Here is a 27,066-nt window from a genome sequence, read left to right as displayed (position 1 = left end):
CTCATTGAATGATGAGATGTATGAAGTCAAAGTGAGCAGCTTCACTTTCTTGACTTAGTTGATGTGTTGATGTTGTTGTTGTTGTTGTTGTTGTTGTTGTTAGTTTTGTTAACTACCCTGTCGTTTTCAATGCAAGAACCTAAAAGCTGCAACTGTATGGAGTTCTTGCTTCGTGAAAAAATTGTGCAGCTTGGCTACATTCCGCACATTGTAAGGATTCCCCCTTTGTGCCTAGGCTGTTCTTAAGTGCAACTCTTGGTGTGTATTCCCAGTCATCTCAGAATGTTTCACAGTGGCACTTTTCTGCATTTGTGACTTGTCAAAAGTTGTTGCAGACAGCTGAAGCCTCATGATGGATCAGCTGCTAATGAGAACCATAATTCAATCCATCTTGTTTGTCCAGTTTTGGCCTTACTACTCCTCTGGGATCTTTGTACTGTTTGCTCCAAATTTACATCAGGAGGAACTGCATTGAAAAGTCCTTGTTCTGCTTCAGAACAAAATGGCCGGCTTGAAACTTTTTGCAAATACCATGGTGATCAGCTTTAAGTTGTCCTATTTTCTCAGTGTACATTTTTTTCTCAGTGTAACCTTTTATAACTAATGCTGCCGTAATCGTGGAATAATACTTTGCCTTCTCTGAAGGTGACCTTCCCAGCCATCTTCTCTGTCTGAAGGAATGAGGCTGTCAGCGAATGATCAAAAACTGCTCCCAATGAGCACACATTTGTGATTTCTTTTTGAAAGTCTCTGAGAATTCATGAAAGCCATGTTTTAGTTCATTCATTATGGAAAAGGGACCACATAAAAATGTTCCTATTGCTGTACAGAATTGCTTTCACTGAATAGCATTCCCCAATGCCCAACTGCATGAGGAACACCCAGATATTTACTACTTTCCATTGCCATCCAAAATGAATCCCATTTCATAGGTTGTATTGTTTCAGCTAAGATTGCCATTCCACAGAGATCCCTCACATAATGCAAACCATTCATTACTGACTCTACCACACAGATGCAAAGAGATCTCAGTTCCCACAAAAGCATCAGGAACTCGACTTGCACAGAGGTAGTTGCCTGTACAGTCCTGCAAAACCTTGGCTGTGTGAAAAATAACTCTCAGGCCATACATTGTGTTTTTGTTGTTGTTAATGAACAATTCCTGATTTCATTTTGCCCAACTTATTATCCGAAGACCTAAAATGTGTCTTTCCCCTTGTTACTTAACTTGGAATCATATATCGAATCCCCGCGTTGGGGTGAGCTCCCGTTGCTCGGTCCCCGCTCCTGCCAACCTAGCAGTTCGAAAGCACGTCAAAAGTGCAAGTAGATAAATAGGTACCGCTCTGGCGGGAAGGTAAATGGCATTTTCATGCGCTGCTCTGGTTCCGGTGTTCCATTGCACCAGTCATGCTGGCCATATGACCCAGAAAAACTGTCAGCAGACAAACGTCGGCTCCCTCATCCTGTAAAGCGAGATGAGCGCAGCAACCCCAGAGTCGTCTGCAACTGGACTTAGCTGTCAGGGGTCCTTTACCTTTAAAAGTATAGTCTGACAGAAATTCCTATGAATGTAGGTACTATGGTTTATGAGATAGGTAGTGCATGTGAACAACCAGCAGCCATATTGGAAAAATGGCTTCCACAGAATGCAGTGCAGCATGTCAACACCCACCCACCCTTACCAAACTATGTCTTCTGTGTCATCCTAATGGAAATGTCTGCCAATAATAACTTTTCTATGGAAGTCTGTTAAAAGGGTTATATATTCCACCATTGGCCTTGATGCTATCAGCCTACTGTTGAGATACAACAGCCCCCTTCCCCCTTTAAAGCCTTAAAATATGTAATTTGATTTCAAAATAACTCCAGTTTAACATTTTGTGGAAACCACATTCCACTAACACAAAAATTATGTACACTGGTCCCTATACCATTAAGAAGCAAACAGACCTGTGGCATGTGATTTAGTAAATGATCCAGCCAACAAAATTAGCAATCTTTGTTGGGCTAATTACCGGTTTGGATGACCTGGAAGAAGGAAGAAAAAAGCAGAAAAAGCGAAACAGAAACCTAAAATGCATAGGTAACATACTGGTCTCATAGTCAATAATGGAACATCGAGATACAGCCATAGAGCAATTGGCTTTCTCCACCTGTCTCCCCAAACAAATAAGAAATAAGAAATCAGTGTTGCAAGATTGCAGGGAGTGTGAACATCTATGTCAAAATAAAATTAAAATGGAATGGAATTAATCATCTAGGCTAGGAAAAGTTTACTCCTGGAGTTTAACAGACCCTTGGAGTACTTTGTAATATTTTTTTAGAATACACATATACAGATTTATTTTACAAAAACAGAAAATATATATATATACTCAAGTGCTCTTGAAATGGCATAATGGAATTTATGATAAAGCCAAAATGCTGTTATTTCTCCAGTACTATATCGAAAAGCTGGCAAGAATCAAACGGACTGCCATTAACTTAAGTGTCTGGCAATTTCATTTCCCCATCCATTTCAGTAAGGGTAAATTAGACCCCTGATAGCTTAATGAGTTGAACACAATTTTTAAGAAAGTGAGAAGTGGGTGCAAATGACAACTGATTCCATAATTCTTTAGGGGTACATGGAATATGAAGTGGTTTAAGTTTGCTAAGAGCTTTTTCCATATATTCTGAACAGCAGCTGGAGTCAGTCCACAGGAACCCAGCTGGCTTAGGAGGGTTAAACTTTTTTGTTTGTTTTTTTTAAGTTTAAAAAGTTCATTTTTGTAGCTGGCTTGTAGTCAGCTTAGAATCTTACGACTTTCCAGTCTAATTTTAGAATGTTTGCATTGAAATACCAGATGTTTTTCTGCTATACTGTGGGATGAAGCCCTTAAACAAGTTTGCCCAGAGAAATCCCATTGACATTTCATTGGACTTAATAGGTCAGTTCAAGACTTTTCAGTAGAGTGGGCACTCCTCTATTTGATGGGCTATCTGGTCCAAGTCCAGTTCAAAGATGAAACAACAACAACAGCAACAATGACATTTATTATTTATACCCCGCCCATCTGGCTGGGTTTCCCCAGCCACTCTGGGCGGCTTCCAACCGAATATTAAAAAACAATAGTCCTTCCGATATTAAAAGCTTCCCTAAACAGGGCTGCCTTCAGATGTCTCCTAAAAGTCTGGTAGTTGTTTTTTCCTTTGACATCTGGTGGGAGGGTGTTCCACAAGGCGGGCACCACTACCAAGAAGACCCTCTGCCTGGTTTCCTGTAACTTCTCTTCTCACAGTGAGGGAACCACCAGAAGGCCCTTGGTGCTGGACCTCAGTGTCCAGGCAGAATGATGGGGGTGGCAGAATGATGGGGGTATACTGGACCGAGGTCGTTTAGGGCTTCAACACTTTGAATTGAAAGCCAATGTAGGTCTTTCAAGACCGATGTTATGTGGTCTCGGCGGCCGCTCCCAGTCACCAGTCTAGCTGCCACATTCTGGATTAGTTGTAGTTTCTGGGTCACCTTCAAAGGTAGCCCCTTGTAGAGCACATTGCAGTAGTCCAAGCGGGAGATAACCAGAGCATTCACAACTCTGGCGAGACAGTCTGCGGGCAGGTAGGGTCTCAACCTGCGTACCAGATGGAGCTGGTAGACAGCTGCCCTGGACACAGAATTGACCTGCGCCTCCATGGACAGCTGCGAGTCCAAAATGATGTGAGACCAAAAGATGGGAGAGCAGGGGAGCCTTCATATTACCCATTGACACTTAGCACCTAGACAGCATTTGGGTGATACACTTACTCATTTTCAGAGCTGCATGAGTTGGCCGTCCTACTTTTAAGCAGCTCATGACATGAACTACAGGCATTGGCTCCAGTTTCCCAAATGTTAGAGCACAATCCCATTATCAGTGGATGACTGCAAATGGAATTGCTTGAGGATAGGGCTGTTGCAGTAAAATGTGCATGCATTTTTGGTGAATGATCTGATCTCATTTGTGTTGGCGAAGATAATCAATGATCAATTGTGTTGGTTTGTTTATGTTGAACTCTATCTCTGCCTCCCCTCCCTCCCTGACCAGTGTCTGGAGAATAGTGTCTATCACTCTGATGTAGATTAAGTACAGAATTTCATATTTTAGGTCATATTACACTGAGCTTTGAAGAGATCTTCATAAAGATTTTAGTATTTGGGTGGGCGGGGGAATAATTCAATTGCTGCTGATGTTTGAGACATTTAATTACATTTTGCAGAGTGATCTCTAATTATAGTAAGATGCCCTGTATATGTATTAAGAGCCCTTGGATAAATCTGCAGCTAAAGTATCTGCTAAACAGTCTTTCTGACCGTAATTGAATCAGCTTCAGTGTCTTCTTTTCTCTCTCTCCTTTTTGGTGTGTGTTTATTTCCCACAAGACTGAACTGCTGGTAGGGGTCCGCAATATAATTTGGTCCCTCACCCTCACTCTTTTAGAATGAATTGGAAATTTGCTAGAGCAATTTATGCTGTATAACTAACTAGCCTGTGAAATAGTATTATGGAAAACGGATTGTATATTATCAAGCTTTCCCCACTGCTTGAACGTTTGGCACAAAAGTACTAACCTTATTCATGTATTTTCTGTTGACTAAAATGCAATAAAACTTGCAAAAATACTAACAGTCATAGAATCATGGAATTTTGGAGTTGAAGGGACCCTGAGGGTCACTTGGTCCAACCCCCTGCAAGGCAGAAATCTCAACTAAAGCATCCATGTCAGATAACCACCCAACCTCTGCTTAAAACCCTCCGAGGAAGGAGAGTCCATCACCTTCCAAGGTAGTCTACTAAGACTCCCTCAACCATTTTCACATGTACTACTGGCAAGCTGGGTGTCCCCATTTTTATTTGTGCATCTGATTCTTCCTGCCTAAGAACCTTACATTTGTCCCTATTGAAATTCATTTTGTTAGTTTGGGCCCAGCTGTCCAATCTGTTAAGGTCATATTGAATCCCGATTCTATTTTCTGGGGCATTAGCTACCCCTCCCAGTTTGGTGTTATCTGCAAATTTGATGAGTATCCCCTCAATTCCTCCATCCAAGTTGTTTATAAAGATGTTGAGCAGCAGGCCCAGGACAGAACCCTGTGGTACCCCACTTGTTACTTTTTTCCAGGTTGATGAGTAACTATTAGTGAGTACTCTTTGGGTTCAGTCAACCACTTACAAATCCACCTAACAGCTACTCATCCAGTCCATCCACAAGACTATCATGGGGGACTTTGTTAAAAGCCTTACTGAAATCAAGATATAATACATCCACAGCATTCCCCTGATCCACCAAGCTTGCAACTCTATTAAAACAAGCAATGAGATTTGTCTGGCATGACTTGTTTTTGAGAAGCCCATACGGGGTCTTATGAATCACAGCATCCTTTTTAAGTGCTCACAGACTGACCATTTAATTATCTGTTCTAGTACCTTTCCTGGTATTGACGTCAAGCTGACAGATCAGTAGTCTATTAACCAGGACCTGAAAATTGGACCATCAGTACCACTTGGAAGGAAAGGGACGCGGGTAGCACTGTGGGTTAAACCACAGAGCCTAGGACTTGCCAATCAGAAGGTCAGCGGTTTGAATCCCCGTGACGGGGTGAGCTCCCGTTATTCGGTCTCTGCTTCTGCCAACCTAGCAGTTCGAAAGCACGTCAAAGTGCAAGTAGATAAATAGGTACTGCTCCGGTGGAAAGGTAAACGGCATTTCTGTGCACTGTTCTGGTTCGCCAGAAGAGGCTTAGTCATGCTGGCCACATGACCCGGAAGCTGTACGCCGGCTCCCTCGGCCAATAAAGCGAGATGAGCGCCGCAACCCCAGAGTCGGCCACGACTGGACCTAATGGTCAGGGGTCCCTTTACCTTTACCTTTACTTTTACCACTTGGGAGACAATGACCAACCAGGTTTTATCAGACTTTGCTCTAGAAAAGGCAGGGAGGGGGCTTAAAAAGAAGAATTTCTATTTGAGACACTACAACAGTAAAACAGTAGCGGTCATATATCAAAATCTGTATGCCAAAGCAGTAGAAATTTGCCCAGCGGCAAAAAAACAAGTATTCCACATTAGAAATAATGAGAATGGACGATTTCTGCTCTGCAGTTGTTCCAGGATTTTGGTATTCCGTCTGCTGAACTCAGATTAAATGCTGGTCAGAAATCAGATTTTTCCAATCTCAGGATGGAACAGATTTTGTGTGTGCACTGTTCCTATTTTCTTAGAACTTAAAACAGTAAAACCTGCATCATTGTACCTGTTCACACCAGTCTCCACTTAATTCAGTAGGGGGAAAGACTGGAAACATCAGCCTGCGACAGAGAACAAAGCTACTGGTGAAGACCCCGGGGCAAGAATGTCTCCATTGTGGGGAGTTTGTTTGAGCACCAACAAAAGCTTCTGAGAGCTGGTCTGGGAAGCTGGGTTGCCTCTTCCCTAGATATCTTGAGCCCACCTGGAGTAAAGAGGAAATCACTGTCTCCCTCTGGCACCTTAGCAGCCTTTAAGTTCCCTTTCGGGGAATGAGGGAGAAACGCAGTGAACAGGAAGTGCAAGTCAGTTGTGTTTCCTGTTTCACCTTCTTAGTGTCGTGCTCAGAATGGCTCTCAGCCTATGCCTTCAGCGCTCTCCATCCTTTTGCTCGACTGCTGTTAAATTGAGACCAGCTACATGAGCCAATTTTAAAGTGTGTGGGAAATTTCCTTTGGTGCCAGCGCTGCCTCTTTCCTTGATACACCAATCAATCACTTTGATGAATTCTAATATTAAAGCCAAACTACTGAACACACCATCAAAATCAGAGGCAACAAAATTCACCCCTTACCTTTCAGCGTGAGATATAATTGTTGGAGCAAGTTTGTTTATTAGTAACCTGGGGCGGGGTGGGGGGGAGGCTCTTTGGTGGGGGGGGGGTTTGCAAAAGAAAAGAAAGGAAAAGAAAGATTTCTTTGAGTGCAATATTGATTCCTTTCTAAAACTGCCCTATTGATCTTAGTGCATTAAGCTTCTCAGGGAGCGAAAAGCAGACGCTGGAACGTATGCAGGGAAGAGACCACACACATTCCAGAACACCCTTCAGAAACTGAGCATAGTTTCCATAACACAGGGTAAAGTAGAATCCATCCCCAACTACTGCAACACAGTTCACCAGTGACTAGGAATATTGTTCGCAAGCCACCGAGTCTTCTGTGCAGAATTCATTCAACTGGAAAACTTTGCTAGTCTTCATTTATGTTGCCGCACTATGACTTCAGTATCCCCTTGAAAAGTCAATTTTTTAGGAAGGTTTCGAAACCTGTGGGACCAGAGATGCTCAGAAGACTGGAGTAAATTTATGGACTATTTGAAAAGTAATTGTGATGAACAGATTACGCTAGTAGGTTTGCAAGAAGTTTTGTAAGGTGAATTATTTGAAATATTGCAAAAAAGACAATGAGGTGAACTATTAGTTAAGGGCAATTAAAGGTAATATAAAATTAAGAAATGCATAATAAGTGACAAATTAGGCAGCTGATGAGGCCAAACTTGTTTAGAACGGAAAATCATCAGAGGCATTGATGGAAGTCCAAAAATATTGTATAAGATGAGAAGTTAAGCTGTATGAATGTTGGAATTAATATGTTTAAAAATTAATAAAAATGTGTGTGTATGTGTGTGTGTGTGTGTGTGTGTATCCAATTTTTAGTACAGTCGTACCTTGGTTCTGGAACGCCTTGCGACTCAAACGTTTTGGCTCCCAAACACCGCAAACCCAGAAGTGAGTGTTCCGGTTTGCAAACGTTTTTTGGAAGCTGAACGTCCAACACGGCTTCTGTGGCTTCTGATTGAGTGCAGGAAGCTTCTGCAGCCAATCGGAAGTTGTGCTTTGGTTTTTGAACGTTTTCGGAAGTCAAATGGACTTCCAGAATGGATTCCGTTTGAGAACCAAGGTACGAATGTACAGTGTAAGTGTTTATTCATTATGAATTAATTTTTATTGCATTTGGAACATAGGAAGCTGGCTTCTACCGAGCCAGACCACCAGTCCGTACAGCTCAGTATTGTCTGCACAGATTGGCAGCTGCTCTCCAAGATTTCAGGCAGGAGGTCTCTCCCAACCCAGTCTGGAGGTGTGCTGGGAACTGAACCTGGGATCTTGTGCTTGCAAGCAGATGTGCTACCATTGAGCCACGGCCCTTTAAAATAAATATAAACAAATGAAATCAGGTTAAACAATTTATCATCAATGGAAAAAGCAAATAAAGTCTGTTTAAACAATCAGATGAATAGGGTGGGTACTAAAGTATGTGAATGTGTGTATCGACTGGCCAGCTAAACCAGGTAATGGTAGCCGATGGGTCTCAAACCCTTGGTGAGTTAGGGACTTCTCCTGCATGCAAAAGCTGGCTGTGGCAGATTAAGTGGACGAGACCAATCGTGGGTCCAAAACAGAGGGGTAGCTAGGGGGAGACACCCCATAGGGGTTGGCACTTACCAAGGGACCTACAGTGTGCCCGAGCTATGCATCTCTCCTGAGAGTGACGTGGTAGCTTGGGTGCCTGCAGGCTCCACGCTGCCCAAAATGGCCACTCCGCTCTACAGCTGAGGGGGAGGTGGTGGGTAGACTCCTTGGAGGCTCTGCACAGCATGCCCTGCCCCGGCTCACCCCATCCCAGACTCAGGGCACATGCGCCGTCCCAAGTGGCTAGCTATGCTGCTGGTCCAACAGTTGAGAAGGGAGTTTCTGCACATGCTGTAGAGCAGCGCTTCTCAACCTGTGGGTCCCCAGATGTTGTTGGACTACAACTCCCATCATCCCTGAGCTCTGGCCTTGCTAGCTAGGGGTGATGGGAGCTGTAGTCCAACAACATCTGGGGACCCACAGGTTGAGAAAGGCTGCTGTAGAGGGAAGTGAGGGGCAGATGGGGGTCATCAACATGGGAAGATAGCCCAGGTTGCTGATCCTAAACCTCTACCACCTTTCTCAATCATGAGAAACGCTTCAGGAATAAACCTCGAGGAAAAATGCGTGCCTGCTGCCTTGTGGGACATCTTTGGGAGAAGAGAAGGCTAAGCAGTAAACCCTACACAAATTGGAGTGGAGTCCCTAAGACAGTTGGATAGCACCTTGTATGCCTCCTCATGGCAACTCCTGCAGCCAAGCTGGTGCCAGATGTATAGCCAGTGTGGTGTAGTGGTTAAGAGCGGTGGACTCATAATCTGGTGAACCAGGTTCGCTTCCCCGCTCCTCCACATGCAGCTGCTGGGTGACCTTGGGCTAGTCACACTTCTCTAAAGTCTCTCAGCCTCACTCACCTCACAGAATGTTTGTTGTGGTGGAGGAAGGGAAAGGAGATTGTTAGCCGCTTTGAGACTCCTTAGGGTAGTGATATCCTGCCAACCTAGCAGTTTGAAAGCATGTCAAAGTGCAAGTAGATAAATAGGTACCGCTGCTGCAGGAAGGTAAACGGCGTTTCCGTGTGCTGCTCTGGTTCGCCAGAAGCGGCTTAGTCATGCTGGCCACATGACCCGGAAGCTGTACACCGGCTCCCTCGTCCAATAAAGTGAGATGAGCACCGCAACCCCAGAGTCGGTCACGACTGGACCTAATGGTCAGGGGTCCGTATACCTTTATCTTAGGGTAGTGATAAAGTGGAATATCAAATCCAACCCCCCCTTCTTCTTCTTCTTCTTCTTCTTCTTCTTCTTCTTCTTCTTCTTCTTCTTCTTCTTCTTCCCTTTGGACCACATGAGCAGAGCCATGAGGGGTCTTGTCATCCCAGGACCACCAAACACACTGGCCAGGCTTGGGTCCCAGAGAGTTCACTATGATTTTACTTCACCCCTGGAGGCACACTCCACTGTCTCTCAAGACAGATGGATGCCAACAACAACAATAAGCATTTAAAGGTTACAGCCTACTTCTTCAGCTGCAAAAGAGGAATGGGCAGCAGCATGTAGTGCAAGTCATTTAGTGAGACGTTGTCTTGCAATGATATTAATTTTTAGAGGGGCAGTACTGGGAGAGCAAGTGGAATATTTGCAGACTGGATAATGGCAGAAGACTCCATAGTAGTTATTGAAGCCCTGGTTCATGGCACCTATTATTATACAAACACCTGTTCTTCCAGCTGTTCCTCAGCAGCCTCTCAGTGCCATATCCATTTGCCTGCATTATCTCCCCAGAGCTTGGATGGGATAGGTATCCATTATTTCACATCTCTGTTCTGATGCTATCTGAAGGCATCACAGTTATTCAGCAAAGAACTGAGACTACAGATGATTAGCATGGTACAAGGAAGAGTGAAGTGCCATGCTGGGCAAGAAAGTCTGAGATTGTAGGTGTGTGGGGGGGTGCCTTATTTTTATTTAGTCATTAATGTCCCTAGATGTAAGAAGTTCTGTTTTGATGTCTCAGCTGAACCTTAGAAGATTAAAAGCATTTTGATCGTTGCTTTTTGCAGCCAACGTTAAACATTATTGTTCCCATGAAGTCAGAGTGTAGGTGTTTGTGTGTGTGGAGGAGAGTGAAATTAAGAAAAGAGCATTTGGTAGCAGATAAAAACAATGAACATAATCATAAAATTATATAGCTCTTTGCAAACTTCTCTGTACAGGCAGTGTAACATGATCAACCCTGCAACTTGTCTACTTAAGATTCAAACAAGTCAGTGTGATGTTCATTGTGCTTTTCATGCATAACAACAACAACAACAACAACAACAATAATAGTAATAACAGCTTTCATTAGGATAAGTCATAGATTCTCTTTCATGCAAAGCAGCTGTGTTCTCAGAGAATGGCTGCGGGGACTGTCAAAATCTTCCCATGCCAGCATTCATCTGTTCACAATTGTCTGCTTTTCTCCCCACATAGGATTTTTTTTTCTCCCTTAAAAATAACACACAATGGATGCCTGCCAGCCAGTCAGCCAGGTTTTACCAAAATTTGCCAGCTCTCATGAGTGGCAAATAACTGTGGATAAACACATGCAATATTTTGAAGAGAAAATTTATCCACACCCTGCAAAATTCTTTTAGCTTATGTAAAAAATTATTCGGGTATTTAACTTTTGAGTGACATTCATATATATTTGATATCTGTCTGTCTTGTCTATCTGAAATTAGCCTTCGGCAAATTCCACTGACAAGCAATTCAGGATTTCAAAGGCCTAAGATTTTTGAAGTGGGGCTGTGGTCTAAACCACTGAGCCTCAGGCTTGCCGATCAGAAGGTCAGTGGTTCAAATCCCCGCGACGGGGTGAGCTCCCGTTGCTCGGTCCCAGCTCCTGCCAACCTAGCAGTTCGAAAGCATGCCAAAAAGTGCAAGTAGATAAATAGGTAGCGTTCCAGCGGGAAGGTAAATGGAGTTTCCATGTTCTGCTCTGGTTTCGCCAGGAGTGGCTTAGTCATGCTGGCCACATGATCTGGAAAAACGGTCTGTGGACAAACGTTGGCTCCCTCGGCCTGTAAAGTGAGATGAGCACCGCAACCCCAGAGTCGTCTGCGACTGGACTTAACTGTCAGGGGTCCTTTACCTTTACCTTTTAAAAAAGATTTTTGAACTCTTCTCCCTTACCTCAAAGTTCCTCTGCTTTTCCAGCTGAGGTTCACTTCAAATTTGGTTTTACATAAAGCCATGTGGACAGTTCTATTCATGAACAAGCATCCTGCTTTGAAACTTCAGTTTAGAATAGTTAACATAGATGTGCAAGTTTCTCTGAACATTCAGGATTAAAGATGTTCCCTTAGCCTGCCTCTCTTTACAAAAGTAGCAACATGTTCTTTTCATGACTTTTTGAAAACCGTTTTGCTTCTACTACACTGTTTTTTGTAATACTTTAGAGTTTAAATCTTCTCGTTTGAATGTTTTTGTTGATAGCAATTTTAACTTTTTGTAAACCGTCTTGGGAACCTGTTTAAGGACAGGGTGCAAAGAAAATAAATCAAATGGTTCACTAATTTGATTCCCACTTATTCAGAGGATATTGCCCTTGTAGTACCAATGACCTTTAATATACTGGGGGGTTTTGTGTGTGTTTTTTACAGCAGTCCTTTCCCCCTGTGATCATATTGCATGGTATCTCATTTCAAGCTTTTAAAATAGAATGATTGCAGACTTTGTCTGATTGCAGAGATTGTATTACGTTTTGTTTGACAAAGAAAGCTAAAAGATGCCTACCTTCTTCCTTCACTTCAGAGTTTTGTAATTTAGATGTATGGAGGATGCAAAGTAGCTATGGTTTCGTGCCTGAACCACAAAGATCGATTGAACATGCTTAATTGGTCCTTATCTTGCAGTTGTACTTAACACTTCTTTTGAGGAAGATTCTAAAAGGATACAGTTACTGCCTTTCTCAAGTGCTCTAGGTGTAGGGTTACCCATTTCTCTTATCTCTTCCCCTGCCTCCTTCCCCAAAGTTGAGCACAGCATTTTACATAGCAACTAATGAACATGTTAGTGATCGGTGCAGTCGGAAATTCAGGCCTCTGAAAACGCTAACTCCACAAAGGTTAATAGCATTGCAAAGTAGACTCCTTTTAAAAAAAAATCACCAAAGCGGGATTTTAGTGGGTTAACACTCCAGAATAATGCATAAGGAAGAATGGGGGGAAATGTGTGGTGGCTGCTATCTGAATAGTTATTTGAGGTGTCCAATGACTTAGACATTTTTAACACAGTTTTATATTGTAAGTAGTTTGTCATGCAGCACAGGAGCCTAACATTTGAAAGACTAAGACTCAGCACAACCTTTGGTAGCACAGAACTAGATGTGCTTTTTTTGTTTTTTTAATCTGGCCACTGTGTAATTGTTGTTTAAGAAGAAGAATATCATCATGGCTCACTTCAGACATCTCACCAAACTATGGTTAAGAAAGCTGAACTATGTTATAGTGCGATATATGGATTGGTGAACCCTGGTTTGCAATTGGCCAGCAAACCATGCTTTGTGCTACCTATGGCTTGGTGTGATGTCGAAATTGACAGCTCATAGTTTCAACCATCATTCTGCTTCTGGACAGCCATGGAAACAGGAATGGATTTTTAAAGCTAGGCGATTTCTACTTATGTAGCTGAAAATGAAAATTAGAAGCAGATCTGGACCTTGCCATATTCATTCATTCAATATCCTGCTTTTCAGAGAGAGTTTTGTGGCTTGCCCTGTTGTGCTTTTGGGATCTCTAGTCAACATCAGCAATTCCAGACAGGCTACAATTAGAGCCAATACATTTGAGAACTTTCTCTCTGTACCCATTTCTATCATTTAGTGGGAGTTTGGGTGTTTCCTCTGGTAGTAGAACGTGTCATCTTAGTTGGTGAAACTTAATTTTGCAAATTTCTTCAGTGAGGGGGTCTTAAAATATGTTTTGGGGTGTGAGGAATTCCATTCTGTTATTATTTTTTTATTGGGCAATGTTTAGCTTGGTAAGTCTACGTTTGATGAAGAAACACAGAAACTGCTTTTGGAAAACCAAAGAATTTTAATTTTAACCTTCCGAAAATGTCAGGTAATGCTAAATAATAATACATAAGTAAGTAATGATAATTTTTAATATACGATATAACTGCAGTCATTTTTAATGATTTCTGTGCAATTTTACACACCTTTTACTTACCAAGCAAAACTAAATTACCGTATTTTCCCGTGTATAACAAGCCCCCATGTATAAGACTCCAAATTGAGAAAATGGGAGGAGATTGTATCCATGTATAAGCCGACCCACAATTTTGAACATATTTTTTTTAAAAAAACCAAAAAACAAAACAAAACCCTAGTCTTATACATGGAAAGGTATGGAATATCAATTTAACCAAAATATATTTTTGAGTTCCCAAACCATGTCACAACTTTTTAGCACCCCTCATTTTGGGAATTTGAGAGTTGAAAAATTCAACTCGCCCTACTCTGGTAGGCTTTATTTTCACATGGTGATTATTCTTTTAACAAGCAAATGTACTGGAGCCGGCCTGCTCATGGGGGCAGGATGAAGCTCCACCTCAGGCTCCATCTACCCAGCCACTTCTATGGTCACCAACTAGAGCAGTGGTGTCCAAACTTTTTTCAAAGGGGGGCAGATTTGATGAAGTTTCAATTTAGGATTGAAGTTGCTGAGCTTTTTTACGATTTTACCACGAAGTTGTTGAGCTTTATTTAGGGTTGACGTTGTTGAGCTTTTTTAGGGTTGAAGTTGTTGAGCTTTTATTAGGATTGAAGTTCTTGAGGTTCTTTAAGGATTTTACCCCAGGGAATAAACTGCCACAGGGGCTGGATTAAACCGACAGGCGGGCCGGATTAGGCACCCAAAGGGGACTTCGGACGTGCCTTAACTAGAGGGAGACGTTCCGATTCTCCCAGGTGAAGAAGCCAAGCAGCAACCCTTTGAGGAGCACCCTGACTCCTACGAGGCTCTGTGGGGAGCTTGGTGGTGGGGCAGGAGGCAGAAATGGTAAACTTGGTCTGATCCAGCAGAGCTGCTCTTCTTAGGAAACCAGCTTTATGCTTTGTGGTTAAGAGACTGGGAAACGTTATGTTTCTGCTGGAGAAGTTTCTCTACCAGGCGAAAAATGCAGAAATTCTGCTCTTAAACTCTGACTCATTTATCGCTCGGGGATTGATAGACGGCTTACAACAAAGAGCTGTTATCTACTTTGACGAGCTCTAAAGCTGTGCAGCATTAGGGGGAGATTTCTTTTTCTTCATCCAAACTAGTAATTATTCTGACTCTGTTTTGATTTCTTCTCCTGTTCCGCAGCACCATCTCCAATCACAAATGTGAAAAAAGGGAAAGTCGGCAAAAATAGCATCTCACTCTCTTGGCAGGAGCCAGATCGACCCAATGGCATCATCCTGGAGTATGAAATCAAATATTTTGAAAAGGTGTGATTGTCCGATTGCAACACTGTTCTAACTATCTTTGATTTCTGCCTTCCTCTGCTTGGTTAGAATTATAGTATCTGATCAAAAGGGATGGAGTATTTTTTGTTTGTAACTCCATGTCAAATTAATTATACTGTGACTGATTAGGAAGCCTTGATGTGCGTGTGTGCGCGCGTGTGTGTGTTTGTGTGCATACTTATTTTCCTTAGTGCATTGCTTCTGTTGAACAAATACATTAAGGTTTCTTGTTAGTTTCATGTTCTGGTTTTATTTCACTAAAATTAAGAAACTGACAGTGCAATCCTGTGCATGTCTGCTCAGAAGTAAGCCCCACCGACTTACTCCTATGTAAGTGTGTACAGGAATGCAGCTTGATTAACTATGATTGAGGGATATACAGTAGATCGTATTCTTGTAGCTTTTTCAAAATGTCATGCAGTTGTTATTATTAGACACATTTAAATGTTCAACATCCATCACATAGATGAATTTGTAATATAATCTTAATAAGCCTAGAGTACAATTAGCTACACCAGAGTGGAGGAACTTTGTAGCTTGGTCTCTGAGACACTGTCCTACTGCATAGCAGTTAAGCATTGACATTTGGGCCATAGCTGTCAACTTTTCCCTTTTCTTGCGAGGAATCCTTTTCGGAATAAGGGAATTTCCCTTAAAAAAAGGAAAATGTTGACAGCTATGATTTGGACTCTTCTAGAATTTACTTTGTCCAAGTATTTTAGTTTCAAAACACCAAGTCAGTTACTTCATACCACTTTCGCTGTTCTCCTTTCCCCTGAAATTAACAACAACAAAAAAAAAACCACAACATGGGAATTATAGTTTGGTGAAGGTGCTGGGCTGGCCCAAGACATTTTGGCATCTGAGGCAAACAAAGGTGTTTCCCTCCCCACCAGGGAAGAAGGGGGTGAGTGAAGATCTATATCAAGAACAAGGAGGGGAATACAGATCTACATCAGGATCTTCAGTTCCTGTTGATCCTGCCACTTGAGGCAGTTGTTTCACATTGCCTCATGGGTGGGCCGGCCCCAATGCTGAGATTTCTCTTTTAGAGATCCCGAAGCTGCCTCCTTCACCACACAGAGCCAGAGCTACAGTCCCTTGGTTTCCTTGAGAAGAAAAGATTGTTCTTAAACTAGTTTAACTACTCTGTGTTGAATTGTGGTGCATGAAAAATCAAAACAAGGGTTAGACTTACATGAAATAATAAATGAAGGAATGAGGAGAGATCAAGTGAAACAAGCAGACTCTGATCCCCACCCCCAGGTAACTTTACTCCAAACGGAGGACAAAATGTCAACAACTCAGCCATGCTGTTTAGGAGTTCACCTATTGCTCCACAGCCTGAAATCCTGATAATTATTGACAGGGAAGTTTCCCATAGATTTGGGGGCTCTGAATTACCTCCTCTTTTTCCTCGTGCATTGCTAGTACGTTAGGAATACTCTTCCGTCTTCTGTTGTTTTTGTTTCTGAACTCTGTTCAGACAGCTAGGAAATAGCACTTGTGTGCAGACAGTGGTGGGTGTCAGAGAAAAAAGGTGGAAGAGATGGGGAGAGTCAGAAATGGGTTCTCTTGGCAGCAGGTGGGGAGAGAAGAGGCTGACAGGCTTGAGGGAACAACATACAGATAAAATGCATAGGCTAAATCTGTTGCGAACACCTGCTAATATTATGATGTGGGCAACTGCCACTGAGAACGGAAGGCTTCACAACTTGAGAACACAAAAGAGCTTGCTGGATCACGCCAATGTCCCATCAAGTTCAGCATCCTGTTGGCAAACCAGATACCTGTGGAAAGCACGCAAGCAGATTTAGGGCTTCGGGATTAATTTCTTTGTTCTTCCAAGGGAAGAGTAAGCCTGTTTTCCTTCATAATAACGTCTTATAAAGCACACTGATAAGAGCTACTGAGCGCACGCTTTGAATAAATTAATATGATCATATACTTGCTCACATACAACGTGCAGAATCAAGATGACGTACTTGAACTGCCTTTTTTGTGAGCAGGGTGGGGCACGTGCGAAGCAAAGTCATTTAAATTTAGTGAAATAAAACCTGCATACTTCATTTTGTTTTTATTACATCCATTAGTCTTGATAGTTAATATAAATGATCTTTCACACACATTCACACACAAAAAAAACAGCCTACTCAAAACAGCAGTAGGATTGCAGTTCAGTCTTAATTCCTGTTACTGTTCATGCTGCTTCCTTGTTTTGTGACTTCGTGCTGTTGGGAAGCAGTGAAATATTTAAAGTGGGGCAGGCAGTTCCCCTGCAGAGGGCATCAAGCTGGGGGATTTTTTTGTCCTCACCCTGGGACCATATTACTGGGTGGATCAGTGCAGAATCTTCCTACATTTCCATTGCTTAGACCAGGCAGGCATGGCCAAACTTGGCCCTCCAGCTGTTTTGGGACTACAGTTCCCATCATCCCTGACCACTGGTCCTGTTAGCTAGGGGTGATGGGAGTTGTAGTCCCAAAACAGCTGGAGGGCCAAGTTTGGCCATGCCTGGTTTGAGGGTAGAAGACACCCACACAATTGGCCTTGTAGCTTTTCACTCAATTGGGTGCATTTAATTTTAGAGCCGCGATAGATACAATACTGGAAAAGGCCTAGATTGGGCTTTGGAGAAGGATTGGTGAAAGAAAGACTCTTGCCGGCAGAAAAGGAAGTCTTGTGCCTTGCCTTGCCCTCCCCAGTCTGCTTTCTATCCCTTCCCAGTCCTCAAAGCAAGTGAAGTCGGGGATTTCAATCAGTCCCTGCCCAGGTGACTGGCCGGAACAGAGTTTTGTGCTATTTGCAAATGCCCAATGCATTTATGCCAATCTGGCAGTGAGCTGATGAATTTTAGATGCTCAGCGTTGCTGTGCAAGGTCTCTGTTCTCCCACGTTGCTTTACAGGGACCAAACTGGGAGGACATTCATATATGCAGGCATGCCAAATCAGGGGTCAGCAAGGTTTATCTTGCCTGGGCTGGATCGGTCCCACGGAGATCCTTCCGTGGGCTGGATTGCGATCGCCTGCAATTTTTGACGTCTGCGTCTTCACAGACGCAATTTTCGGTGGCACAGAAGAGAGTCCCAGCACCACGCTGCACCAGTTTAGCGCAGAGTGCAAGCGGGCAACTTGGTTCGGGGGCAGCTCGTAGGCTGGTCAAATGACCGGAAGTGGCCCACGGGCCTTAGGCTGCTGACCCCTGTGCCAAATAATGCTCCTTCCTCAGCTGTACTACGGCAACATTGCAAATGGTTGGATGCTCCCCCAGGCAAAAAAAGAGGAGAAAAAGTCAATCAAGGTTTTTAGCCTATGGAAGTGTGTGTGTGTGTGTGTGTGTGTGTGTGTGTTATACATGGGGGAGCACTTCAACATGCCCTCCACCAACTGCAATGTGAGGATATACTGTCCAGAAACCCTTATGTCACATTGTGATAATAAACCCTAAAGTGATTATTTTCTATGAAGGGCAAAATGCACTTGTATTATTTTACTGTGCTGTTAAAATTCAACGACAAGCTTTGATTTCACAAAATCCTACTGCAATTGCAACCTCTCAAGTCTCATCAAATTAGCAAAGCAGCCCGTATTATACAAACGTACAGCTTTAAAACCTAACTAGCTGTATCTAACTCTCACTTCGAATATAAAGACATATAGAAAGGGAGATGATTCCATATTAACATTAAATTTGACAGACATGTTTCAGCCAAACAATCCCTTTTGACTGCTTAGAAAAGTTTCATAGCTGCAGGTTCTCATTAAATGAGGCCCCTATCTATATTTTAAAATACATATCCTTTCAATAATTTGGCTGCAGCAAAGTAAATGTGAATAGGATCCAAGTGTCTTAATTCACCAGGGGTTGAACATGAGGCAGCTGCTAAAATAGCAAATGCCATGTTAGGCATTACTGGGCACATAATGTCAACATCATGAGAAGTAATAAGCCCTCTTAAGGTGTTCAGTTTCTGCATGTGATGGCTGAGCTACAGAGGTGCATTCACAAGCTCTGTTCTCACCTGTGCTCATTCCACCCCTGATCCTCATGCACTGTGCAGGTGTGTCTGAAGGGGGTTTGCAGCCATGTTCAACTGAACATGCTTAGATGCCTCCCTGTATTGGGGAACCCTGAATTATCACAAGGAGGCTTCTAATCACGTTCAGACAACTTTGAGGACCCCAAGGGCAGGTCTGACGTGGAGGTGGTACATTTGAGGACATTGGGGCAGGGCTTGGATGTGTGCCCTTTGTCCTTCCCCTATTTAGCTCTGAGCTCCTGCAGAGGGCTGTAGCTTCATTCTGCCCCATCTAGTTCTGTTACGGCCAGTTCTAGGTGCCACACTTTAAGGAGGGCATGGACAAACTGGAGCATTTCCAGTGGAGGGAGACCAGGGTGATGAAGGATCTAAGTGTTGGTGTCAAGTTGAACATGACCCAGCACCAGAAACCAAGACCTACAAGGAACACTTAAAACAGGGGTCTGCAACCCGCTGCTCCGGAGCCGCATGTGGCTCTTTTACACCTTTGCTGCGGCTCCGGGGCGGATACTAACGGGAGGAGGCGCATTGTGGGCCCCGACACTCCCCACTGTGGCGGGCGCTGTACTGGCTGTGACGTCGCATGGGGGCGGTGCGTGCATTAGTCACGCACCGTGCCGACGTCACCTTCCCGCCCGCCCGCTACATTGTAAGGGGCATGTACGCTGGTCACTGCATTGAAAGGGGGCATGTACGCTGGTCACTGTTTTGAAGGGGAGTGAGGAACACACACACACACAAAAGGTAACTTGTTAATTTAACGTTTATTTCTACGAGGAGGAGTAATTCTGAGGGGTCAAACAAAGAAATAATAAAAAAGTGACAAAAAATTATTTTTATAATGACGAGTTTTGCGGCTCCCAGTTTTTTTTTCTTCGGAAACGGGTCCAAGTGGCTCTTTTTGTCTTAAAGGTTGCAGACCCCTGACTTAAAAGATCTGAGCATATTATGGTGTGGAGAATAGAAAGTTAAGGGGAGACGCAATAGCAGCCTTAAGATATCTGAAGATTTGTCCCGCAGAAGATGGAGCACACTTTGTTGCTTCAGAGGAAAGGGTCAGAAGCAGTGCCAGATTTAGGTCGGCGGTTCGAATCCCCGTGACGGGGTGAGCTCCCGTCGCTTGGTCCTTGCTCCTGCCAACCTAACAGTTCGAAAGCATGCCTGTGCAAGTAGATAAATAGGTACCGCTTTGGCGGGAAGGTAAACGGTGTTTCCGTGTGCTGCTCTGGTTTGCCAGAAGCAGCTTAGTCATACTGGCCACATGACCCGGAAGCTGTACGCCGGCTCCCTCGGCCAATAAGGCGAGATGAGCGCTGCAACCCCAGAGTCGGTCACGACTGGACCTAATGGTCAGGGGTCCCTTTACCTTTACTTTAAACAAGCTATAAAATACATATTTTATTATGTGCACGTGGTTTTCGATACCTATTAGGTCAATAAATGACCATATAGCATATATTCAACACAAAAAAACAGTGGCAATTTGTTGTTGACAAAAGACAGCTGGACATATAAAGGGCCCCATTACCTTCAGGAGCTTAGGGCCTCAAACCTAAATCCAGCCCTGATCAGAAGCAACTGCAGGGAAGCACATTTCAGCTAAACACAGAAGAAACTTTCCTTTTTAATGGTACAACCTCATTTGACAAGTGAACAGACTGCCTCACAACGTGGTGGGCTCTCCTTCACTTCAGACTTGACAGCCACCAGCCAAAGATGTTGTTGCATCTTGCCCTGAATATGGGGTTGCAGTGGCTGACCTTCAAGCTCCCTTCCAACTCTGCCATTCTCACATCTGTTAAATATAAAACTGAGTGTTCATTTACTCCCCTTCATATATGGAGTACCGCAGGTATGACGCGCCTAACCTTTTATCCAGAGTTGAGAGATCAAGTGCAGACTCACTTTCTTCATTTCCCCCCTTCCATGGTTTGGGGTTAAATGTGTGCATCAAGGTTCATTCTTGGTATAAGCTTCTGTGTGCATGCACACTTCTTCATGCACACAAAAGCTTATTGCGTGTTGAGGACCCCCAAGACACCCCCAAATAAAAACATGGTTCACACATCATTTTTGTTTTGGTTTTTGGCATAATTTTGGCCACAACTTTATTGAATTACAGTATGTGAGTGGTTGCTTAGGCATTGGTTAGCGACTATCTGTTCCCACTTGGAGGTAGGAACAGAACTGACAACCACACCCATGCAGAAGTCAGTAAGGTTAAACAATTTTGGGGAGAGGATAAAGCTGGGTGCCAGGCTGTCACCTCTCCCTAAATGCTCCCAGGGGCTCTTGCGTGGCCCTAGCCCCTTGCCAGAGATTCAGACAAAAGCATGGCAAGCCCCTGGATTCCTCTAACGGAATTCCCTTGCAGCAGCAGCATTGAAGGGGCAGGCACAGCCAACCTCATCCCCTCCACCAACCAAAAATTAACCAATGCCTAACCGCAACCTTACAAGTTGTGGTGATTTGCTACAAAGTCTGCAAAACCCAAATGGCCCCAGCCAATCAGCCAAACGGGTAAAATTCCTACCAGGCCCCTGCTCCAAAGCAGACAACCCCATGACAGGCATAGCAAGGTCAGCGCAAACAAACCCTAAATAAAGAGAGGGTGGGCAGGTAATCCGATGTGTGCAGCGAAAAGAGGAAGCTCAACGCTGGGCACAGGGAACATATATAGCACCCCCATCAATCAAATAAAATTGCAACAGTAAATTTTCCCCAGCAACAATGGAAGGTGTCCAATCAAATTCGTGACCATCCAAACTAACCCGCCCAGCAACAGGGGATGTCATGGTTGCTCCCACCGCAACATGTGCTCTCTATGAAGGAGAACCTGCTTACCAAGAACAAACTTAGTTTGTATCTAAGGTGCTACTGGACAATTTTTAAATTTTATTTTAATATATATTTCGACTGCATCAGACCAACACGGCTGCCTACCTGAATCTAGAATCAAGGTTCATGTTAGACTGAATTGATTCTTAACCAGGGCTTGCAGCTAGATTACAGACTCTGTTGAAAGTACACCAACAAAAGCATAAAACTTTAGCAGATGCGACTTTACACCATGTTTCACACTCAGAGAGGAAGGGAGACAGCGAGCGCGCAGCCTGCTCTCAGTCTTTTAAGTGTGGTTAAGAGATTGCAGACATTGTGTTGACAGCAGCCTAGCGTTTCTGCTGTATAGTAATAGCCACCAAGCTTGTGCCTGCTATTTATAAGATTTCCCTTTCTATGTCTGTGTGTGTGTGTGTGCGGGTGTGTGTATTCATGCGTGCGTGCGCCAAAAAGGATCAAGAGACCAGCTACACTATCATCAAATCCAAGGAAACGAAAATTACCGCAGATGGACTGAAACCTGCTTCAGCATATGTCTTCCAGATCCGAGCACGGACCGCAGCAGGGTACGGCAGCTTCAGCCGAAGATTTGAGTTTGAAACCAGCCCAGTGTGTAAGTTATTTTAATTACTGTCTGCCCATGTCTCTGTAATGGTTAATAGGAAAGAGTCAGCAGATCGATATCTTTGCAGGGGACACGTCAGCCTCCATCTCCTCCCTCTCCTCTCCCTGTCTCGCCGGAGCCCTTTGTGGCCTTGTGTGTTCAGACGCATCATTCATAAGCGTGGTGAGGGAAAGCTCAGCACATATTTCACCGGCTTGTTTCCCCTCCAGAATTTCAAACTTAAATCTTCTCTGAAGTCTGAGTGCTAAAGAACCTCTTCTTTTATCGTCACCCTCTCCCCCAATACAGTGGTACCTCGGGTTACATTCACTTCAGGTTACAGACGCTTCAGGTTACAGACTCTGCTAACCCAGAAATAGTGCTTCAGGTTAAGAACTTTGCTTCAGGAGGAGAACAGAAATCGTGCTCTGCCGGCGCAGCGGCAGCAGGAGGCCCCCTTAGCTAAAGTGGTGCTTCTGGTTAAGAACAGTTTCAGGTTAAGAACGGACCTCCGGAACGAATTAAGTACTTAACTCGAGGTACCACTGTATATACTGAAATGTAACAATCTACTCACATATTGTCCAGGTCCTTTAAAATAAAATAAAAACCTCTGGAATGTTAATAGGTTGGCTTATATATCTGAAGAAAGCAAGTACCGTACTGCCACAAGCAAGGCTCCATGCACCCTGTGCTAAAACCATGGTGGACAAACAGAACTTCAAATCTTCCACAGGTCATGTGGCAGAAAACCTGAGTCCTCTCGACTGTCTGATTCAATTGTTCCTATATGATGCATGCATTTTATCTCATTCACACATTATATTTTTAGAGGACATGGTGTGTTTTTTAAAGAAAATGTGTAAATATTTGGTGTACATTTGGTGAAGCTATCCTAAAGGGCGATAGCTCATTGGCAGAACAAATGCTTTGCAAACAGAAAGTCCTGGATTCATTCCTCAGCATCCTAAAGTAGGGCTAGAAAGACTCCTGGCAGGAACCCAAGACAGTTTCTGCCAGTCACTGTAAACCGTGGGTAGGCAAACTAAGGCCCGGGGGCTGGATTCAGCCCAATCACCTTCTAAAATCAGCCCACGAATGATCCGGGAATCAGTGGTTTTTTACATGAGTAGAATGTGTCCTTTTATTTAAAATGCATCTCTGGGTTATTTGTGGGGCATAGGAATTTGTTCATATTTTCCCCTTCAAAATATAGTCCGCCCCCCCCCCCACAAGGTCTGAGGGACAGTGGACCGACCCCCTGCTGAAAAAGTTTGCTGACCCCTGCAACAATACAGAGCAAGATGGTCCAACAGTTGACTCAATAGATGGCTACTTCCTGTGTTCCTCAAAGCTTCTTGAATCTGGATATAATGGTGGCAAGGAAATATACTGGCTGATCTCAGTACTGAGTTGTGGCAAGAGACTAATCTTGGACATTCCTAAGAGGAGCACTTCCAAGTGAACAGCTTTTTAACTGCTCTCCAAATGGGTTTTGTGTGCGTGCGTTTTTTAAAGAAATGTTATCTTAATTACTCCGAGAACATCTTGCATGGGTAACCAAAAAAGCCACCCACCGAAGACGTTTTTACTACATTGGTCCTTGAATTTACAGCCATTTAAACGTCTGAAAATGTAGGCTGCTTTCGCTAAGAGCGGATCTACACTACAGACCTTTAGATTAGGTTTTTACTAGCTTAACTGTCATGGCTTCCCCCCTCAAAATGAACAAAAACATTGGAACCTCATTTTGGAACTCCAGGAGTTTACATGTTGTTGTTTTTCCCCTGGGGGAGAAAACAATTACCAGTTTAGATCTGTAATGTAGATATGCTCTGATTCTCTCTATCTGGTTCCCCTTGTATCCAAGCACTTTTGGTTGTTCAGAGTCACCCTTCAGACCACAACTGATGACCTTTAAATGTTTTGTTCGACTAGAAGAAAGGGGAGATTGAATGGAATCTTTTGTTCTGCAGTTGGATTAAGGAGGAAGGATAGCATGTTACTGTTGACATATCTATTTACTACAAAGGAGGTGTGAAATCTGGGGAAAGGTCTCACCAATGGCTAATGAGCTTGTTTGATTTAGCGAAATAGTTCTGACTTCCAGAACACAGCTGGAGCTTTTGAAAGATGCAAGAGAGATCATGCTCTGCAGCTTTTTCCAAGGAGTTGATGGTTTTTCTCGGTTTTCTGTTGGTAAAAAATATTAAATAAATAAAGGCTTCATCCTTCTAGTTGAAAATAATGTGTTGTCAAACTGGTTTCTACTCATGGCATGTTGTGAGAGAATTACAACTCAGTACAGTGGTACCTCAGGTTACATACGCTTCAGGTTACATACGCTTCAGGTTACATACTCTGCTAACCCAGAAATAGTACCTCGGGTTAAGAACTTTGCTTCAGGGTGAGAACAGAAATCTTGCTCCGGCGGCGCGGCAGAAGCAGGAGGCCCCATTAGCTAAAGTGATGTTCAGGTTAAGAACAGTTTCAGGTTAAGTACGGACCTCCGGAACGAATTAAGTACTTAACCCGAGATACCACTGTATAGACCTGGAGGCTGTGTTTCCACTTGTTCAAGCATGGAATCCAGTTTCTGGTGTGAATTGTGTTAAAAGGTGTTTCTGGTAGTAATATTTTGAGAAGTGTGAATATGGCCAGAATTCAGAGAACTATGCATCTTATTCCAAAGAGATTTCCAGGCCCTGGTTTTTCTAGCAGAAGTACCTTCATGACAGAGGGGAAAGCTGCTTTCCAAAGGGGAGTTGCAAAAGCAGTTTGCACTAGACTGCTATAGCACTGGGGAAGTAAGAAATACTCAGAAATTCTGCTTGCTTACTTCAGTTCAAGCCTCTTGCCTTAGCAACTCTTAGAGCCTAAACCGCATGCTAGATTTGTTTGCCTGTGTCAATGATAGCCAACTTTTCAAACCATAATTTGACTAGGAAAAAATGGCATCATATCTTGTCTTTGAAAGGAGACAAGCAGAAACATACCTATTCCATCCATTGTTGGGGGGTTGATTTATGGGTCCTTTATTTGGGTTGTTGGCTGTTGATGCTATTTCGAGTGAGGCTTTATTGCGGAGGCAAAACTTTAACAGATAGAAAAACATTCCAGCTTCAATCCTGGGCACCTCCAGTCAAAGTCCTCAAGAAAGACCTCCAACCATAAATGCAAGGGGCAGCCTTTGCTGTTCAGAGCAACTTGATGAGATGGAGATAATATCTGACTCAGTGTAACGCAACTTGATATGCTGATATATGTTTCACTTATGTTTGCTTCACATATATACCTCAAGAGTTTGAGGTATACAGGTTTTACATATGTGGTATATTATAGGCACAATTTATTTTTTCTGCATTCACATTTCTTATTTTATACTGCTTTGGGTTGCATACAATTTCTGTAAATAAACTAAAGTGTTTCATTGCTGTCCTTCATTAGGGCAGAAAATTACATGTTATGAGGAAGGCTGGGTTGCTGCAGAAAACATCGTTATATTGTTGTCGTCACCCCCCTTCCTGTAACAGCTAGTAATAATTCTAATTTCTGTAACATCTAGTAATTCTGGCTCACAATTTGTCCAAAAAAAGCAACAACTAAAAGATTCCTCCTCACCCCGCAAGCAAACAGGTGCTGAAACAAAGTTTTGGAGAAAACCAAGGCTGGTTTTTTGTGCATGTGGATGCCCTCTTGAGCTAGCATTGGAACTTGCAGTGGTGTTGTGGTCTAAACCACTGAGCCTCTTGGGCTTGGTGATCAGAAGGTTGACAGTTCAAATCCACACAACGGAGTGAGCTCCTGTTGCTCTGTCCAAGCTCCTGCCAACCTAGCAGTTCGAAAGCATGCCTGTGCAAGTAGATAAATAGGTACCGCTGTGGTGAGAAGGTAAACGGCATTTCCATGCACTCTGGTTTCCATCATGGTGTTCCATTGCACAAGAAGCAGATTATTCATACTGGCCACTTGACCCGGAAAGCTGTCTGTTAACAAACGCCGGCTCCCTTGGCCTGAAAGCAAGATGAGCACCCCAACCCCATAATCGCCTTTGACTGGACTTAACCATCCAGGGATGCTTTACTTTTACCTTTACCTTACCTAGTAAATGAGGGTGACGCTGGGGTCTGAACCACAGAGCCCAGGGCTTGCCGATCAGAAGGTCAGCGGTTCAAATCCCCGCGACGGGGTGAGCTCCCGTTGCTCGGTCCCTGCTCCTGCCAACCTAGCAGTTTGAAAGCCGTCATAGTGCAAGTAGATAAATAGGTACCCCAGTGGGAAGGTAAACGGTGTTTCCATGTGCTGCTCTGGTTTCAGTGTTCTGTTGCGCCAGAGGCGGCTCAGTCATGCTGGCCACATGAACCGGAAGCTGTCTGCGGTCAAACGCCGGCTCCCTTGGCCAGTAAGGCTAGATGAGCGCCGCAACCCCAGAGTCATCCGCGACTGGACTTTACGGTCAGGGGTCTCTTTACCTTTACCTACCTAGTAAAAATAATTAAGAAGAGTCCTCAAGCCTTAAATCTTCCACTCCTTATTTAGCACATCTTACCCTGTGTCTTGAAGACATTCTGGTGTGCATTCCCACCCCACTGACAGCAGCCAGTTAACATGGGGTGGGAGTGAGGAACGTTCATTTTTAGGACAACAAGACCACAGAGTAAGATATACAGTATTGCATCAGGCAC

The 27,066-nt window shown here is 43.6% G+C and overlaps 1 protein-coding gene across 10 annotated transcripts in view; it reads left to right on the top strand.

Moving 5' to 3' along the window:
• EPHA5 (EPH receptor A5) overlaps nucleotides 1-27,066 on the top strand; it is a 243,872-nt gene that overhangs the window by 165,489 nt on the left and 51,317 nt on the right. For 6 of the 10 annotated variants that reach the window (XM_077917600.1, XM_077917599.1, XM_077917594.1 and 3 more), the window contains 2 exons: nucleotides 14,753-14,877; nucleotides 22,231-22,390. The exons of the other annotated variants lie outside the window; for them this stretch is intronic. In XM_077917600.1, coding sequence (XP_077773726.1) covers nucleotides 14,753-14,877; nucleotides 22,231-22,390 — 285 coding nt within the window. The remainder of the gene's footprint in view (nucleotides 1-14,752; nucleotides 14,878-22,230; nucleotides 22,391-27,066) is intronic. 10 annotated transcript variants of the gene reach the window in all.

This window comes from Podarcis muralis, chromosome 13, assembly GCF_964188315.1.
Source record: "Podarcis muralis chromosome 13, rPodMur119.hap1.1, whole genome shotgun sequence".
NCBI lineage: Eukaryota > Metazoa > Chordata > Lepidosauria > Squamata > Lacertidae > Podarcis > Podarcis muralis.
The sequence above is the reverse complement of the archived record's forward strand: the minus strand, read 5'-3'. Positions and strand labels throughout refer to the sequence as shown.